The sequence below is a fragment of the Triturus cristatus genome, chromosome 2_1 (genome assembly GCF_964204655.1).
Source record: "Triturus cristatus chromosome 2_1, aTriCri1.1, whole genome shotgun sequence".
NCBI lineage: Eukaryota > Metazoa > Chordata > Amphibia > Caudata > Salamandridae > Triturus > Triturus cristatus.
This window is the reverse complement of record NC_140581.1, coordinates 890,259,532-890,279,553: the sequence shown is the minus strand read 5'-3', so window position 1 is coordinate 890,279,553 and position 20,022 is coordinate 890,259,532. Positions and strand designations below refer to the sequence as shown.

The following is a 20,022-nucleotide window of genomic DNA, read 5'->3' as shown; positions in this document are numbered from 1 at the left end:
TCTCCTTGTTTCGCCTGTTTAAGACCAGGTTTTCCCTGGTGTTAATTTTGGCGCTGCCCCATATTTATGCTGCCCTTGTAAATAGGGTGCAGTGGCAAAATTAATGGGTGTTGCTGTGGAACACCCACCGCAACACCCATTGCCCTCCTCTTTCACGCTAAGTACAGCGTGAAAGGGTGCCTTATTTACAAGGCAGCGTTAAGCCACGTGAAATGGCTTAATGCTGCCTTGTAAATAAGGCAAAGCAGATATCGCCACAGGAACGTCACTAAAAGTGATGTTCCTGTGGTGAAAGGTGATAGGGGCTTGTAAATATGCCCCTGGGTGTTATAGGTGCATATATGGGTAAGGGCAGCTCAGACCTTCATCATTCCAATGTTGAATATATGAGTGCCGCCCTTCAATTGGATGATATTAACATCTCTTATTTTTTGGTAAGCTACAGGTTGAATGCCAGATAAACAGAATCGCCTGTGTGCGTTTTAACTGCTTGCGTGCTCATGACAAGCCTAGCTCATCATGAGGCACAGTGGAGCTGTGCTCATGACGAGCTGGGCTCGTCATAACGGCCGCGGCCAGCCCACGCGTGATTGATTCCCCACCTGTGCGGGAGAATCAATCAGTGGGCGGGGTCGTGACGAGCTCAGCTCGTCATGAGCACAGCTCCACTGTGCCTCATGACGAGCTGGGCTCGTCACGAGCAACGCGATGCCACGCATGCCCCCCCGCGCCGTGGGGGAATTTCCCCCACGGCGAAAGGGGTTAAATGTAGGGGCTATAATCACCCAGCTGAATGAGCTTTGTTTTGGCCAGTTAAGAGAGACTGAAGGCCAAGTTATCCCTAACTGGATTCGAACTCAACGCTTGCAGGTTAGTACATACATTAAATAGTAACCACCTCAATAATATTCCATGTATGCAAGACTGTTGTCCCGACCAGAGTCGGGATCTGAGAAGTGCAAGACTGCTTTCCAAATATAAAGTGATTCGCTCAGGATGATGTGGTCGCTGCAACATATGAACCCCCTAGACGTGTGTTTTGAAGCTGTAGACTGCATGCCTTGCCCTGGAAGCCCTTGTCTGGAACCTGTCCTCTGGTTAGGTGAGAAATGCTGCTGTGCTTCCCTCCCGAGGCCGAGGTCTGGACTACACCGCTGGCAGCGGTCCAGGATGTTCCTTTTGCGCAGGCATACGGACTGCACATACACAGTTGGCGACCTCAGGACTAAGCGGATACACCTAAAGATGTTCTTCCTAAGCCCGGCCAGGAGTGCGGTGGCGCAAGTGTGTGCTGCTGGGGCACAGGGTACGTGCAGGGTACTGCCTGTGAGTCCCTGCTTTTTTTAATACATGCACTTACTACATGCGCTTGGGTGCCGAGTTAGTCCGGGTAGGTGGCATCTTTACATCGCTGTTACCAGGTGAACATAGGTCAGGTGCCACAATCCCCGTAGGTTCAGTTTTACAGTCAATGGGATGCATTCTGGGATTTGTAGTTTGCCCGATCTTATTCTGGGTACACTCTATTTACAGTAACCACTGTTATTTGGTGTGCAGGCCATGTCTAATGAGGAGGACCTTTGACCCCCAACTTTATTAACCTCTACATCAAGAGACGAATGCCCTGAACCCACACAGGCCAGTAGAGTAGGGCAGAAACAAGTTGGCACTTTTATATTAGGGTCATAGGACTACAATATCCTTATCCCCGCTCACCCTGTTAATAAAGAGATACCTGGGGTGAGTCAAGGCTTTTTATCTAATTGTAAAAAAAACAAGAAAAACAAAAAAACAAAAGCAGGTTGTCTCCAAAGTGCTCCTTGAAATACGGTTGAGCCCATCCTGACCTTTAGGAGTCAGGGTGAACCCAATGATGAAGCATGACACTACAAGAGTGGGTGAGGGTTGTATTTAAAAAAGGAGGTTTTTCCTCTTCCCACCTCTGAGTGCGGTGGAAGTATATCTTCTTTCCTCTTTTTCCTTGATCATTTACTTTCAGTAGAGAGGATAACTTTTTTGAATTAAGGTAGAGAGTTCCACTATATCAGAGTCAAAATTGAAAATCTCCACCTACTGCGCCTCTGTTTTCTGTATCTAGGTACTGGACGGGTGGAAGAAACCCAGGAAGCGCTAATGATCCACGGGTTAGGGGGCGCAATACTTGCCTTTCCCCGGGTGCTGCCATACCATGCTACGCCACTGATTGGACCTATCCCAGCATCAGATATATGTGGATGGGATCTGATATATATGGATGGAATCAGATATATGTGGATGGGATCAGATATTTGTGGATCGGATCAGATATATGTGGATGGTATTCTCAACAACTTTAGTTAAGGATAATAAACAATGTCATAGTAATCTGCATTTGCATTACTGAAAAACAGTCCAGCAAAATGTTCCCTCTTCAAACGAGGTTTTGCCAAGGCAATCTTCATGAGCCTTATGGGACCAAGAGTAAAGTAAGACTGGCAACTACACCCGCAGTGATTCATTTTCAAATGCGAAGAGGCAGACACCTACTGGAACTTGACTCACTAATGTACGATAGCTACATGGAAAGAGCACATGTATATTGACCCTCTGCTGGACCATGGCCTTTACCATGATGCACTACAACTATTTTCAGACCTGAGTAGTGGAGCTTTTACAGTGGTCACCAGTGTCCTGATCATAACCAGGTTGAATGAGATATTTATAATCAAAGCTCGGAGCACTAGGGAATTGAATATTGAGGTGAGGAATATGTTCCCTTTTTTTTCAAATGATGTTTATTAAAGTTTCATAGGATACAATTTGCATCAGCAATAAATCAGCAAATTTGCCTTTCGACATCAGTGGATGATCCTCATTAAGACCAGCTAAACAAAGCCCCACTACCCTCCCTCCCTCCCCTGCTTTCGTAGATGGCCCCAAGGTCAGTCTACAGGTAATCGCATCAGTTTAGTATTGAGCAGTCTTTGGTGTCACACTACGTTACCACATCGGACCCAGAATCCACCCCTTCTCCCCAGTAACCTTGTGGCCGTCAAGTACATCACACAGCTGATTCCCCAGGTGACACATCCACTGGTGGTTCCTTTAAGTCAGACAACATGGCTGTCCAAGCTCTTAAATCATCCTCCAGATTTTCATCTCTGCAGACATGCGTCATCGGAACCTCTTGAGCAATCACCCATGCGGAAATATCTCTGAGCCAGTCTACATACCTTGGGGGTTCTGCCGACAGCCATTCCCACAACCTTATACCAAAATAAAAAACTTTCAGTTCTAATAGAAACTTTGTGCTTCGCTAGAGGCCAGGTCTCAGAAGAAGGTGCAAGGCCAAAGTGCTCAATTAACCTCTCTATGTCTACTTGCCTCTCCCCATTGCTCTCCTGCCAGCAGTTTTTGATACAGTAGATTTAATCACGAGATGTCTTAGCATGCCAACACCCTCCCACACCCAAAAACAAGTCAGGCCAGAGCACCCATCACAGGCCAGTCTATAGTTCAGGCAGTGTTGGCACTGTCTCCAGCTCAACCAGGTAGGTTTAGCAGTATCTCTATTAGGCACTCTCTCCATGGGGTGTATCAATACTGACAGTCAGGCAGACATAGCACAGGGATCACTCCAGGTCTGTGCGATCACTGGTTGTACCCACAACAAAGAGAAGGGGGGAGGAGGCACAAACCCTACCTCATCCTCCTCGAAAAGTACGTAAACACACACTAGGAGGTAGAGCAACAAAAAAGCGGCCTATATATGTTAGCAATTGTAATGGATTTAAAAGAGCACACACACTTTGTAAAAACTGCCCTCACCCACAACACGTTGTGGCATGCTTCATGATAGGGCTGCTACTTACGCCTCTGCGCAAACCCAACGCTAGAGGCGGAGCAATAGGGAGGGGTAAACAATACAACAGTGATAAAGACAAACGGAAAAGACAGGATCCAAAAGTGCAGATAAATCGTGAGTTTTAAAACTGGCTCAGGGATATCTCTATAATAATTTTATTCATGGATTCCCTAGTCAGGATTAAAAAGGTATATAAAGGAATATATACCTAATGGATAGTGGTGGAGTGAGTAAATTAAGTGCTCACCACCCCTCCATTCTGCATAGCGGTCAACATGTTTCTGCCGGTTCAAAGCCTAATCTCCGGCATTCCTCAGGACAAGTTGGATCCCTATGCCCTTTTTCCAAAACCCCTCTCACTACCCACTATAGTGGGTTATACTCCACCTGTAAGTCTGGAAATACACGGCACCAGGAAAGACGTATTTCGCAGGCAGCCTACCACTCTTGACGAATGTGTGACTACAGAGGGTCGCTCTCTACTCCAGTGCCATTTCTAGCGACTTGCTTAATAAACTCTGTTCCTATTGGAAGAGTAAATTTACAAAAATACTCCAGACTTGCTAACATATATAGGCCGCTTTTTTGTTGCTCTACCTCCTAGTGTGTGTTTACGATCACTGGTTGTGCCAGGGACACTCTGACGTATCAGGAACTAGTCTCTCGAGCTTGGCACTACATCAATGGCTTGAAGAGTACCATCCGGGCAGACCACAATGTTCTCCACTCGTAATTGATCGTCAAGACTCCTTCTCTGCCCTTTCCATCTCCGAAGGTAGCCAGATTGTGTTTGTGTGCTAAACAGGGTCGAGCCCTGCTGTCCTTTATTTTGGCTAGTGCTCCTCTGCAAAGTGTCTAACAGTCACTAGCCTCTACTGTACTAAAAAAGAACAACAACTTTCCCTCATGTAAGACACACAGCTTTGCAGGGACAATCAGACTGTATTTCATATTTAAGTCTCTCATGCGTTTCTTGATGGATATAAGAGTTTTCCACTGTTCCTGAACTTTTTGCGTGTAGTAGGGGAATATTGAGATGGGTTTCCCTTCAAACAGCGGTGGGCCCAGTATCCGAACACATTAAAGAATGGCGACCCGGTCACGAAAGTTGAACAGACAGGTGATTATGGCTCTTGGTGATGCCCCAGATTTCAGCAGGGGGGCCTAGTGCCCTGTGAGCTCTTTCAATCATGAAAAACATGGATTGACTCTTAGGAAGAAGGGCGATAGTAATCGATTCTTTTAAGAACAGTTCCACTGATAGCCCCTCCAACCTCTCTGACAACCCCACAAATCTCAGACTGTTTCTCTGGGAGCGACCTTCAGAAACTTCTATTTGTTCATCCAGTTGGGCCGTCAGCTCCTGAAGGTAAGAAACTGTATCACTTAGGGTATGGACCTCCCGTTGTAGGGTGTCCACATGTTGTTCCACTGCGGTCACACAGTCCGGCATCATCAATAAGTCTGCCCGAAGCAGATCGACTTCATTTGCGACTGAGTGGATTTTATTGACCATCTCATCCCGGTAGCTCTGGATAGCCAACAGCAGATCCGCAAGAGACTGGGCTGAGCTCACCATCTCTCCAACTCCTTCTTCCAGGCCTTTCACCGTTTCGTCTCTGACTGGACCACCCGGATGGATGGTGTGAGCATAGTTCATGATTTTGCTTGACTGAGCAAGTTTGGTTGCCCTATCTTTCACCATGCTGGTAACAGCACTTGTGCTGGCCGGAGAGCAGCAGACCAGCTTCGCCAGCAATCAGTCTGAGGGATAACCCTGAACATCCAAGGGGTCAAGGTACTCACCAGAGTTCCCTCAACAACACTGAATTAGGGGACAGTCCGGTGGGGCCAGCTGCTCAGCCACATCTTTAATCCATACCAGTGTCTTGCACTTAATAGGTGTTGTTGAGAATCTATGCCCCCCCAGTAGAAAGGCGTCACAATCTCTCTCATGGCCTGCATAGTTACGCTCTGTATTCTGCAGATGTTCCAGGCACTCTCGTCCCTTTCAACCTCCACTTGGCCAGTAAGGATTCCCCCTTTCCCTCTGGTGTCCCAGGGCAGCCCGAGCCGCCAGGGGAAAAGCACCTTGACCAGTCGCCTTCCTATCCATATTTGGACACTTTTCTTGAGAGGAATTCATCAACCATGACACTGGCGGGGTCGACTCTGTAGAGTGCCAGACCACTCCCAAAGATACTACTTGATCCACTGCATTGACTTCATCTGATTTAGCCTCCCAGGAAGTGGCTCCATCAGAAAATGTGGCTCTCACCACGCCACAGTTTTGCAGATCGCCAACTAGCGGTGCCACCGCACTGAAGGCCTCTCACTCACAGACTCCCATCATGACTTAGGCCCTGGCCGCATTGCAACGCCTTCAGTACATGGGCGCTATCTTGCCCAGAGGCTGTTTAGGCCTGGCGCACCTCTGAAGCGGATTGCTTATCCATAAGCAGCTCCCCAGTTATCCAAGGTGTCAGAACCATCCGCCTTTCACAATCTCACAATAGAGCACCAAATCTGGACAAAGCTTGGGCTTCGACTGGGCCGGATTCATTAAAAAATGCCAGATCTGGGAGCAGAGCAGAAAGAAAGCCCATCTGCTCAGGTTGCCACCCTGACCCCGCCCTGTTTAAAAAAAAAATGCCTCTTCAACGACTGGCAGCTTTGTGTGTGTGATTGGGTGAATGGGTGAATGCAGAATGAACAAACGGGTAGATTCATTGATGTTTGAGTGAATGCATGAATAGAAGAATGACAAAGAGATACATGCATGAAGAAATGAATGAATGAGTGACCAGCAGCGGCTGGAAGGAAGAGTATCCCTCTGCCACCAATCCACGTTCTCATTCATCACCTTTCTCACCTATTTATTCATCTGTGCACTCAGTCACTCATTCATTCAGCTATGGGCTCACTCATCCATCCATTTACACACCCTTTGACTCATTCTCACATTTACTCACCCACCAATATACAATACCACATACAAAACTGCCAGCCAATGAAGAGGCGCTTTCATTTTTAAAAAAACTGTCAATTGCCAATGCTTGTTTCGTATTATGTCGAATGCAACCTTCTTCCTCCAAGTTACTTTCTGATATATTGCTTTAGGCACGAAGGCCGCAAGATCCTCCGTGTGAACAGAGTGGAATTTATTTGCACATAATGTTAACAGAACCGCTTTACGATGAGGAAATAATCCTACGAAATCAAACACATTTCACGACTTGACACTTAGGATCAAAAGTAACAAACAGGAAGTGTTCTAAAGCTTTCCCATGCATATTCATGCTTACCGTACATATTTTAGGGAACACGGAAGCATACTGTTAGAATATTACAGCTACCAGACGTCACAGCAAAGATCCCGAATGGGTAGTGGGGTGGCTTTTTACACGTTTTTAACAATCTAATAAGGAAAACAAACGCTGGAGTTCATGCGACATTTTTATTGGGCGTCTTGGCTTGCATTGTTGAGAGTCAAATATTCGATTACACTGCAATATTTACATTTAAAAACAGTGTGGCAGCCGAGATCAGGGCCTGGGTCTCTGGGAGCTTTCAGACACAGCTGTTTGCGCTCTCTTCATGCTCCAGCGGCGCGATCTGGGCAGCCGAGCAGAACAGCTCATTAGGATGTGGACGAGTCACCTTATTTGCAATGTAATAAAAGATGGAAATATAAGGGCACTTGGGCGGAGGGAATATAATAACTATAATCATTTTAAGCCATAAACACACCTGCTCTGCTCTCCTAATACTTTTTTGTTTAGCCGTGCATTGCATTCCCTCACCCTTTACTCCAATTTGCTTTTTTTTCTTCGCCCTTGTAGCCCATCATTGTGTGCATCATACTGTCTATTTTATTTTGACTTCTTTCCCAATGGCTTCCCCATGTACTGTTGCAGGCAGGATGCAGGTGCAGCTCCGTGCAGCTATTATTATGCACGGCACAGTAAGGACGAAAACTAGACCGAATAAAACGAAGTTTAGGGCCTGCGGTGGGCTCTGCTTAGTGTCTCTATAATTCACTCACTCACATTATCATGCAGCATTTCTGACTCTAATGTCACATGCCATGCTATGTTTACTGACAAAGATGCTAAAAAGCAAGAGTAGGCTTCATCTGGGCAGCAGCAGAGGACTAAAAAGAATACACACACACACATAACACACACACACCCTCTTTTTAAGATTATATTTCGGTGCAAAATCTGAAGTTTTCTTGACAGGTATCCAGGTGCTGTTCAGCTCGCTGAGTGACTTTACCGGGAAAACCAAGGCACAGACCTCTGAAAACCTGAAGACCAGCCGAGCCGCCCTGTAGTGACAAGCTTGGCGACAGATAGGCAGGACAGTCATTAGAGCATTAGCATGGTCTCCATCTGAAATGTCTCAGACCCTGGTTGTCATCTCCAGGTCTGGCTTTGGAAGGTGGGGTTGGTGCCTAAAGAGAAGGTTCAACTGGAATCTTGCATTCCTGGCCATCTCTTCGACCTTAAGATCAAGAGGCAGTAGAGGGGTTAGGATAACCATTAATAAACCATTACCAGCGCTAAGAAAATAAAACAAGGAGGACATATCCATGCACTACTGATCATGAGATAAGCCAACTTGCCAATAAAACAAGTGTTGTTTAAATTATTGCACAACCAGGTGTTCCCCAGATGAGGCTGACACTGGTTTTCATAAAGAGATACAGACAGCATGCTGCGTTTCAGGTTTGAGGGAGGCAAATCAATAAACACCTATGGGATACTTAGGAAACAGAAACAAGGACAGGAACTTACAGAGAGGAACAGAGCACGCCCCAAACGTGACATTAGCTCCAAAACTGATTCTGTTGGCCAATGGATTTCTAAATCTTGTAAACAAGACCCTACCATGTTTTACATAAATGAAGCAGATACTCTGCTTGAAACCTCAGGCAGATGACATGAGAAGCTAAAATAGACGGTCGTATTAAGACAACCAAATGAATAGCTGTAAAAATAACAGCGCTGTATACTGTTGCAGGGTGAAGTAAATTAGATAACCTTTTTACTGGCTCAATAAATTAAAAATATTCCTGTAAAATGTTTGCTTTTGTGGACACCTTTGTATTTTCCTCTGTTGAAGTATCAACGTCTTCCTGGGCCTTACTACACATGACCTTTCTAGCTTTGTTTTCAATTCGTTTTTTTTGTCTTCGATTTGTTTTTTTGTAAGAGATGAAACTAACGGTTAACCACCCTGAAATGTGTGCTCACCATAACACAAAATATCAAGTCTGCATAGATGTAGGGGCCGGCACTCCCAGTATAAGATGCACTAAGTTGTTTGAAGAGGGAGGCTAAAAAATAACAATCCTAAAACCAAAATATTTGTGCAGTTTATCTACTTAGATCTACTGAGAATGTGTGCGTACAAAAAAAATCAACATCATTTCAATGAACATCATTTGTAGAGTACCTGAAAGTAGTCTTGTGCGGCACTCCACTTACTCCAAGGCTATCTTGGAGTATACATTTACTCCTGTTTTGACATCTTTAGCGCTTTAGTAATTGTGTAAGTGCAGTTTGTGAATAATGATGGTCCTACAGTTAGCCTGGTGGTATCTTTCAGGATTATTTTCAGCTGTGCCATCACGGATACATTAAAGAAGCTAATATGAGGAAACTAAAAAGGTCACTCTGCAGTTGGACGCCTTTATTAAGGTGGAGTATCATGCCCTGTTGGAACAATTTGATCATCATCTTGCATTAAGGGAAAGGATGAAATGGACATCTAGCTGGTCTTCTTCATTTCATATTGCTCCAGAAGATCAGCTTTTATTTATTCCTCTCACAGACCAGAAGTCCAGATGCAGAGCCCTTCAGGATTCCACTTTGCTCCCTTCATGCTAAAGCCGATAGGTATCAGAGAAGACCGAATAACAGATGTATGCTCATGGCATCCCGCCAGCGATGTAACTCATTAGGGAGACTGAAAAGACCCACTATTGCGATATGCCATCTTGAGATGGATGATGGAGAGCAAGTTAGGGCTCAAAGACTGAGTGGATCATTGTCCTGGTCTGGAGTGGTGGGATCAGCACAGCCTCAACAGTAAAATTATTGGAGGTGCACTTTGCCCACAACCTCTCAGTGATGCAGAATATTTATTAGGGGATAAAGAGTCATTTCCAAATAGAATGAGCAAAATGCAATTCTTTTCCTTTACTTCTTACTTCTCCCAAAGATTCAGCTTGATTCAAGTGATTATATTGTGGAAGTTGACCATGCAATTGGAATCGATCACGGAGAGAAGGGTAGTCACTCGAGTGGATTCAAGACTGGAAAGCAAAAACAGTGCCCAAAAATATTCAGATTACTCCAGTCCTAGTGAGTTGCAGTGGCTCTGGATAAATCAGGTGATTAAGATAATTTGCATAATTCATGGGGGGGTGTGGAGTACAATTCGAAGTTACTTAAAACTGGCCTTCAGGATATGTCAGAATTTGAGATCAATGTGAGCTATCATGACAATTTCTTTTATTTAATAGGAAATTCCAGAAAAATAAATCAGTGAAACAATATATTCTTGAATTTGTTTTATAATTACCTGGCGAGATCAGCACAGCAGCAGAAAACAAGGCAATTTCTTCCTCCGTGAGTTGCAGAGAACATAAACTCTTTGCAAAGTCAAAGGCCTCATTCACCAGGTCATCAGAACCTACAAGACAAAGAGAACAACATTAATGAAGAGGTTAGAAAAATGCATCGATGTTCATAAACTGAACATGAACAGCCAACAGTTAGACCATCATTACCTAAAAGTATGGCCTGCTCTGCACTTTATTCTACCTAAGGGCTATGCTCATAATGTAATACCTGTCTACCTGAACAGGTTGTAACATGGATGTCTGTGTGTCTGCTGCTCACCCACACTGAAGGGTCTAATGGAGCCAGTGTGATAAGGGACACCATAATCCCCAGTAATGTGATCTTCAGTGGGTATTCCTGTGCCCCTTGTGACCTTCCATTTCCAGGAAGGTCTAAAGAAGATGCCCCGCCCGACACCTACTTTACAAGCCTAAAATATTCCATGAAAAAGACTGGTTTTAGCATTGGTGGTTTTGGCCCTGCCTCTACCAGCTGTGTAACCCTGTGAAGGATTACAGTGTCAGGAGAGAAAGGCCCTATTTGGAAGGGTAATGAATCATGCAAATAAGGACCTCCATTAGAGAGGAAAATTCTCTACTGTGCAGCCGGTGGGAGCTCTTACCACCAGCCCTCCCGCAGGATATAGTATCGTTCAGTACATAATGAAGAGCTGGAAAATTATAGATTTAGCACACCCAAAACGGCATTGAAAGTGTTATGCCACTTTGTCAGCTTAAAAAGTAGGACAATCAGTCACATCATTTAAAAGAAGCACAACTGTGATGGGACTCTCTAACCACACATAATCCATGCCTATTACATGTTACTATGCGTAGCATTATCAACCATTTGTTTCTATATACAGCAATAATGAGAAAAAGTGGCAGAACAACTGCCTGAAGCTCAACACAGACAAAATCGAAGTCCTGATCTTTGGCAGACAGACCGCACTCTGGAATGACTCCTTGTGGACACCGGAACTCGGACCCATTCCCAACTCTGAAAGACCATGTCCGCAAACTTGCCATCATCCTGGACAACAAACTCTCCATGAAACATCAGGTCAATGCCGTCTACTCAGCCTGTTTCCACACTCTCCGCATGCTCCACAAAGTCTTCAAGTGGCTGCCCAGCATCACCAGGAAAACATGATGCAGTCCCTTCTAACCAGCCGGCTGGACAACGTCAATGCACTCTACACAGGCACCACCACCGAACTCATGAAAAAACTCCAGACAATCCAGAACGCAGTAGCCAGACTGATCCTCAACCTACCCAAAAAGACCCATATCACCCAGCATCTGAAGGATGTCCACTGTCTCCCTATCCAGAAGAGATGCCAATTCAAGTTTCTGACCCACGCCTACAATTCCTTCCATGACCAAGGACCCGCTTACATGAACCACAGCCTGAATTTCAACCAACCTACCGGGAACCTCCGCTCACCTCGCATAGATACCATGCATCCGCCACTCAGGAGGCTGCTTCTTCTCCCACCTCACCGCCAAGTCCTGGAACACCCTCCCCCTCCGCACTTTACCCTTGTTGACACACTACAGGAAGGGATTCAAAGCCTGGCTGTTTGACGGATACCAGCTGCAATGTGCCTGGATACCTCTCTGGTAACAAGTCGCGCTATTTAAGCACCACTTGATTGATTGATTGAGGAAAATTGGCACATGATATTAAAAGGTGTTGACTTGGAAATGTTTAAGGGTTTTAAGACTGTGTGATTTTACAGAATATTTCAACTGATCAAATAAAATGCTTATTTAATTTACAACTTTGTTTTATACACAAATGTAGGCTGTCAACTAATAACTGTGGTTCACGCGGCAAAGATGGTCTAGCTGAGAGATCTTTTTACTCGTGTTAAATGCATTCCAGTTGGTACGAAAGAGACTGAAGCTATTAAAGTGCACTAACAACTTAACTCTAAACCTGTGGATTGCCTATCCAAAGAAATGTCACCTATCTAGTGTAAACCCTACACATGGAAATCTTACATTTTCATAGATTCCAAAGTGCAAGCTCTGAGATGTTTCTGAATTCCAAGAAAACAGTAACTTTAGTAAAATCATCAGCCATAAATCAAGAAATTGTAAAATTACGTTGTAAATGAGCCACAGGTCTTTATCTGTTCAGAAGTGCAGACTCCAGGAAAGAACTTAAGTCTATCCAATGAAGGAATGAGGACGGATCCAGAATATTTTAAAATTACTGACTTAAAAAGGTGGCTCTGAGGACCTAGAAGTCTTGTCTTTTTTTAATCCCACACGGTGAAAGGGCAACCAGGACTTTTTAAGTTGTGTATAATAATGCGGACTAACATTCCCTAAGCCTGGAAAGAGTAGAGCAACCATGGAACACACTTGTAGAGAAAAATAGTAAGAGAATTTGGAACTGAGTTTTTTTCAGTGGTTCTGAAGGAAGTGGGATGTTAATAATTCAACCAATGGACTGATATCCAATAAGCACACAGTGAAGTCTGGGAGATGTACGAAGCACCAGAACAGAGGTTAGAAAGATTTTGCTGAAAGTTCTGAAAGTAGGGACTTTTTGTTGAAAGGTTGGATATTTTTGCCATTTAGAAACATGGAACCCTCCTGCATGTAAATGAACTTGTGTTTCAAACAGACATACTTTTCAGGAACAATTCACTTTTAAACTGGGGAGCGCAGTTTTCTTTCAGTGACCTAAAATGACTGGACTGCTGCTCCCAATGGTAATTTTTGTTAGAACAGCCAGATCGGTTGGTTGATTTAAAATTTCACTTCTCCAAACAGCTTAAATTAAAAAATAAAATATAAAGTCTTTTTTAAATATCTCCTGGACCCTACTTAAGTTAGATTCTATTTTTTTGTTTTTTAATGATTGCATTTTTTTCCTTTTAACTAAGAGGCTTATTTTCAAGCCCCTTACGCCAAAGGGACGTCACTTTTTCCCACCCATGGAACACCACATTGGTGAAAAGTAACGAAAAGTAAAGCATAGCGCTAATTTTAGTTATTCTTGCCTACTTTCCAAAGCAACACCCCTACATGGAGACGGACTGCCGAGGCAGATCTGAGGTTTCAAGAACGCGTGGGCTTATTCGAGAGGTGATTTGACATTAAGTCTGACTATTCCAACAGAGTATGTGAACATTTGGGTCCATGCCGATTACAATTGAACAATCATTTGCAGCTTCTACCTAATTTATAGTGCCAACCCTCCGCTCTCTGTCCAAGTGAACCTACGGGCCCCATCTCAACTCTACCACCCCCAGTCAAGGGCGGCTTATGGTGCCCCCTTTGTCCTAGTCCTGAGGAAGACCCCGCTGTAAGGATCATAATAGCCTACACTTTATTAGGGGTCGAAACGTCGACTGTGTTATTGCTCTATGCCAGCCACTATCAACAGAGATTTGTAATTGTGATATTGTATATTTTCTATCATGGCAACGTTAAAAGTGATCATGATATTTTGCGGCTAAAACAAGCCACTTCCACTGCAATTAATTTTGTGATGATGACGATGTCACCACCTTTCCCTTACACCTTTACTACCCTCACTTAATGCACTTTTACCTTCACTTTCCTTTCTCCCACTGCTGTGGGGCACTTGTGTAAAGTGTTTTGAATTGTATGCTGACTGACAAGCACTTTGGATTGTTCAATGTGATTAAATAACATTGAACCAAATATTCTTCAATGCATTAGTGTTATTTTGTTTAATTTGGTTAACATTTTTAGTGTTCCTAGTAATTGCACACTGAGACCTTTTCTCATTGTACTACTTTCCAAAGCAAATCCTTATTCACGTTGGAAAGTAAATACCACCACAAAACTATGCACCGGTTTGCACTACGAAAGTAATGCAAACCTGTGCAAAGTGTTGGTAAAACTGGGACTTAATGTAGGAACTTTTTTAATTAACAGTCTTTTTTGTATTTTTATCTATATAATGAAAAACATATACTATGCTTTAAATAGATACACAATGTCATAAATAACATAAAAGCAACAAATAAACTTGGACAACTGTCACAGACAACATTTTGAAAGCACTGATTTTATTTTCTAGGGATTGGAAAAATCTTAGCTTACTTTAACAATTAATTTAGAGTCACCATTTACCACTGTTTGGCTCAGTCTAAATTCAAACCACCTTTAACAATTGTAAATGCGTTTTTTAAAATTTGACACTGAAACATGTACTCTCTTTTACTATACACTGTGTCCTGTATGTTGCAACCCATTGTTAGACCCGGCCTCGTAGCATGGCTCTTCCTGTCCTCGCACTACCTAACCTGGTACCAGGGACCCCAAGCACACGGCCCAGCCGATCCTTCCCACCAGAACACACACACGCAACCCGGGCCTCCCCGTCCATGGCCTCTCTCCTTTCGGCCACCCCGGGCACGCGTGCCCACTTCGTGCACCAAGATGGCCGCCCGGCCCCAGCACAACCCGGGCCTAGAGGCGCCACTCCGGCTGGAGGACATCACGCTTCCAGGGGATGAGAGAGGGAGGAGCAGTTTCTATCGCACCTCTGAACTTCCCTGGGACGATGGGTTTCGATCGGCCCTCCGGCCACCCTGAGGGCTGGCTCCACGCCTGCTGGGTGTCTGGGACTCCTCCCGACCTGGCCCTGAAAGGATCAAAAGACAATGGCAGGAAACCTCGACAAGCGACCCCCAGTTGACAAGACCCCTGCCTGCACAGACCCCGGACATCAAAGAGGGGTCGACCTATAACAAGGGGTGCTCTGGGACTGTCCGGCAGATTCGCCTTGGAACATCTGAGCCCTGCTGAGTGACTCGCGGCTCCCCGAAGATCGTAAAACCTCAGAACTGGTACCTGAGCCTGCTGAGTGACTCGCGGCTCCCCGAAGAACGTAAGACCTCCGAACTTGTGCTTGAGCCCTGCTGAGTGACTCGCGGCTCCCTGAAGATCGTAAGACCTCCGAACTTGTGCTTGAGCCTGCTGAGTGACTCGCGGCTCCCCCAGACTCTCTTTGGTCCCGCCGGACCCCACGACGACAGCGTATCCCCCAGCTCGAGGATTGTGAGCTGTGCGCCCGGTACGCTCCTGCATTTGATCCATATCCCCCCAAAGACTGTCCCGCTACCTCCTACCCCCGCCAAGACTCTGTGAGCCCACGCTCTACTTGTAAATATCTGCCTTGCTGATCATAAAGATCCTACCACTTCGATTTGATAAAGCTTGAATCCTAAGAACCCTCGGTGTGGTGTCCCTTTGTCGTGTGGTGCCAAGTGTACGATCCTAGAAACGAGATTCCTCCCCTGCGGAATCTCCCGCCAGTGCCCGGCTACGATACTTTGAGGGTGGGTCTCCGGACAGTCAGGGCCCCCTCCGGGCTCCTCTGAGGTCGCCTTCTAACATTGGTGGCAGCGGTGGGATTAGAGCCCATAACCTAGAGATCGTACCGTGAACGACTGACACACTACCGACAAAGATGGCAGAAGGAAGCGCCATGAGCCCCGCAGAAACCAGCACCAACAGGGTGTTCCAGGTGGAACAACTAGAAGAATACACGCACAAAGAACTGAAGCAATTCTGCAAAGAACTTAAAATCGCTACCACCGGTCTCAACACCAAAGAAGATTTGCAGAAAGCACTGAAAGCTTGGGTGGATGCCGGGGCCTCCCGCCCAGAAGGCATGGGGGAGCGACACGACGAAACAGAACCCACCCAAGGCGAAAGCAGCAGCAATCAGGTGCGAGGCTTCGTGCCAGACGGGGGCCTTTCCCCGGAAGAGCTCGCAGACAGAGAGAGAAGTCGCAATCACGAACTCGAGTTAGCCAAACTCAAAATCGAAGGCGAACTGAAATTAGCGGAAAAAAAGCTAGCAGTAGAACAACTGCGCGTACAAGGCGAATTGGAAGAGAAGAAGCTCCAACGGGAGCACGAAGGAAGGAAGCTCCAACTAGAACACGAACGCAGCTTGAAGGAGATCGAGCTCAAAGCCAGAAACGAGGAAGGGAGGCCCCCGGGGAACCGAGAGGCGGCCTCCCCGGCGGAACGGAAGATCCACATCCCCAAGGACGTGGTCAAAGAATATTATAAAAATGATGTCATTCAACAATGGTTCAGGGCCTACGAGGTCGCCATGACCTCTCATCGGGTCCCGCAGAAGGACTGGGGGGCAGGGCTGTGGGGACGGTTTCTGAGCGAAGGAAGGGACACCCTGCTCGACCTACCCCTCTCTCTGCAGACCTCCTACAGCCACATGAAAGAGGCCCTCCTCACTAGGTACGGCCTCACCCCAGTGATGTACCGTCAGCGATTCCGGGACTGCAGGAAGATCCCGGGCACCACCTGGGTGGAGTATGTAAACTTTTTCAGTCGGGCCTTCGATGGGTGGATCAAGGGCAGCAAGGTCACCACCCTCGAGGAACTCACCGACCTCATGTTGTGGGAACACCTGGCGGCGAACTGCTTTGTGGAACTACGCCAGCATCTGCTCGACAGCAAACTCACCGATCCCCGGAAGCTGGCTGTGGAAGCAGACCGCTGGACCAACACCCGGGTCCCCCGGAGCATTGTAGGAGAATACCACCGAGCCAGTCAGGGACCACCCCGCCAGAGAGGGGGAGGGAACCAGGGAGGGCAGAGAGAGTCCCAGTCGAGTCTCCCGAAGGCCCAACCTCCACCTTTCCCGGCGCCCCCCCCACCAGTCTCCGGACCCCCCGGGAGACGGGGGCACCGGGTAACCATCACTTGTTTCCGTTGTCAGAGGCCCGGGCACTACGCCAATGACCCGGAGTGCCCCATGGCCCCCCAGGTCCCCCCTGCTGCAAACCCTGCTAGACAGATCGCCAACGTAGCCCTGGGGGAGAAGGCTGAGGACACCGGGGAGTGGGAACCCGCAGCTATGGCCCTAGTATCCCTGGGAGATAGAGAGATGGTCCCTGGTAGCCTCCTGCCCTCCAACACGAAGAAGTACGGGCAGCTCGTCAAGATCAATGGCCACCAAATAGAAGCCCTGCGAGACACCGGGGCCAGCATCACCGGTGTCCTCAGGCACTTAGTCCCCGAGGAGCAGATCCTACCCAACGTCTTTTGCCCCGTAATTTCCGCAGATAATAGAGAGAGTATGTGTCAGGTAGCCCTGGTGCCGTTTGAGTGGGGAGGGGTGATAGGTAAACTGAGGGTTGCCGTAAGAACCTCCCAGCCAGTCGACTGCCTCTTAGGGAACGACCTGGAGAGCTCTCCCTGGAAGTACGTCGAGCGCAAGGCCCACCTAGGGATGATGGGACTCCCCGAGTGGGTGTGCGCCACCACCCGATCTATGTCCGCCCGACTCACCCCCCTGGGGGAAGTCGAGGACCCCCCGACCGAGGGAGTCAGAGCAGTCCCCGCCGAGGGTCCTCCCGTCCCCCCATCGGGAGGGTCAGTCGCCAGCGACGAACCCTCACCGTCCGACACCACCCCGGTCCCCGAGTTAGGCGATCTGGCCGAATTGGCCCCGTGGCGCCACGAGGGCGGGCCCACCCGGGAGGAGTTCTGCCGGGAGCAAGCCACCTGTCCTTCCCTGGTCGGACTGCGGCACCAGGCCGAGGGCCAAGCCGCAGGCGACCAAACCGGAACGCACCGAGTCTATTGGGAGAATAACCGCTTGTACAGTGAGCAGAAGTCGGTGGAGCTAGGATCCGGCCGGGTGCTGGTGGTACCCCTACGCTTCCGAGACTTCCTCCTGGGCTTGGCCCACGACGTCCCCCTCGCCGGCCACCTGGGTCAAGACAAAACCTACAGCCGTCTCGTGACTCACTTTTACTGGCCTAGGATGAGAGTAGCTGTAGAAGCCCACTGCAAGTCCTGTCCCACGTGCCAGGCTAGTGGGAAGAGTGGGGGGAAGCGCAAGACTCCCCTCCAACCCTTCCCGGTCGTCAGTACCCCATTCGAAAGAGTCGGAATCGACATCGTGGGGCCCCTGGATCCCCCCACCTCCCAAGGTCACCGTTTCATTCTGGTCCTAGTGGATCACGCCACCCGATACCCTGAGGCGATCCCCCTACGCACCGTCACGGCTCCCGTGGTGGGCCGAGCCCTGATGGGGATCTTTTCCCGGGTGGGTTTTCCCCGCGAGGTCGTGAGCGATCGCGGCACTAATTTTATTTCAAAATACATGACGTCCCTGTGGCAACAATGTGGGGTGTCCTATAAGTTCACCACCCCGTACCATCCCCAAGGGAACGGCCTAGTAGAAAGGTTTAACCGGACTCTGAAAGGGATGATCAACGGCCTAGAAGAACCCCTCCGGCGTAAGTGGGACGTCCTGCTCCCCTGCCTCCTGTTCGCTTACCGGGAAGTCCCAAAGAAGTCCTTGGGGTTCAGCCCGTTTGAATTACTATATGGACACCCCGTCCGAGGTCCCCTCAGCTTGGATAAGGAAGGGTGGGAGGCAGCACCCCAGTCCACCCCACGAGATGTGTTCCAATACGTTCTGGCCCTCCGGAACCAGACCAGGAAGTTCCGAGAGCTGGCCGAGGCCAACCTGGAGGCAAGCCAAGAAGAGATGAAGCGCTGGTACGACCAGAATGCCACTCTGGTCGAGTTCCAGCCGGGCCAGCAGGTATGGGTCATGGCCCCCGTGAAGCCTGGCGCCCTCCAGGACAAGTGGACCGGGCCCTTCAAAGTGATTGAGCAGAAGAGTCCAGTCACGTACTTGGTGGACGTCCAGTCACCCCGGGATCCCCTGCGGGTCCTACACGTGAACCGCCTCAAGCCTCACTTCGTACGGACAGAACTGAGCCTCCTGCTGGCCCCCGATGACGGGGCCGAAGATGAGTCCGGTCCCCTCCCGGACCTCCTGTGTGTCAAGGAGAAGGATGGCTCCGTGGAAGGAGTGAACCTCTCCCCATCCCTCACTGACCAGCAACAAGCGGACTGTCGCCAGCTCCTAGGACAATTCTCCGACCTCTTCTCCCTGATCCCCCGAGTCACCGACTGGTGTGTCCATGACGTGGACACCGGGGACAGCCCGCCAGTAAGACACCGAGCCTACCGAGTCCCTGACCGAGTCCGGTCCTGCATTCAAGCTGAAGTCTCGAAGATGTTGACCCTAGGGGTGATCGAGCCATCCGATAGTCCCTGGGCCAGCCCCGTGGTCCTAGTTCCGAAGGCAGCGGCCCCCGGTGTCGCCCCAGAGCTCCGATTGTGCGTGGACTACCGGGGGCTCAATGACGTCACCCGGGCCGATGCCCACCCCATCCCCCGAGCCGACGAGCTCATTGACCGACTCGGGGCGGCCCGGTTCCTCAGCACATTCGACCTCACCTGCGGATATTGGCAGATTGCGCTCACAGAGGAAGCCAAGGAGCGGTCCGCCTTCTCCACCCCAGATGGGCATTATCGCTTCCTCGTAATGCCCTTCAGAATGAAAAATGCCCCGGCCACCTTCCAGCGACTGGTGAATAGGGTCCTGGCCGGGATGGAACAGTTCAGTGCGGCCTATCTAGACGACATCGCCGTTTTCAGTTCCGGATGGAGTGAGCACCTCCAGCACCTCCGGAGAGTGCTAACCGCCCTGCGCCAGGCA

At 48.2% G+C, this 20,022-nt stretch overlaps 1 protein-coding gene across 1 annotated transcript in view; it reads right to left on the bottom strand.

Annotated features, from left to right (window-relative positions):
* Positions 1–20,022, bottom strand: part of RORB (RAR related orphan receptor B) — a 365,246-nt gene that overhangs the window by 15,805 nt on the left and 329,419 nt on the right. The window contains exon 8 of the mRNA XM_085633060.1: positions 10,436–10,546. Coding sequence (XP_085489186.1) covers positions 10,436–10,546 — 111 coding nt within the window. The remainder of the gene's footprint in view (positions 1–10,435; positions 10,547–20,022) is intronic.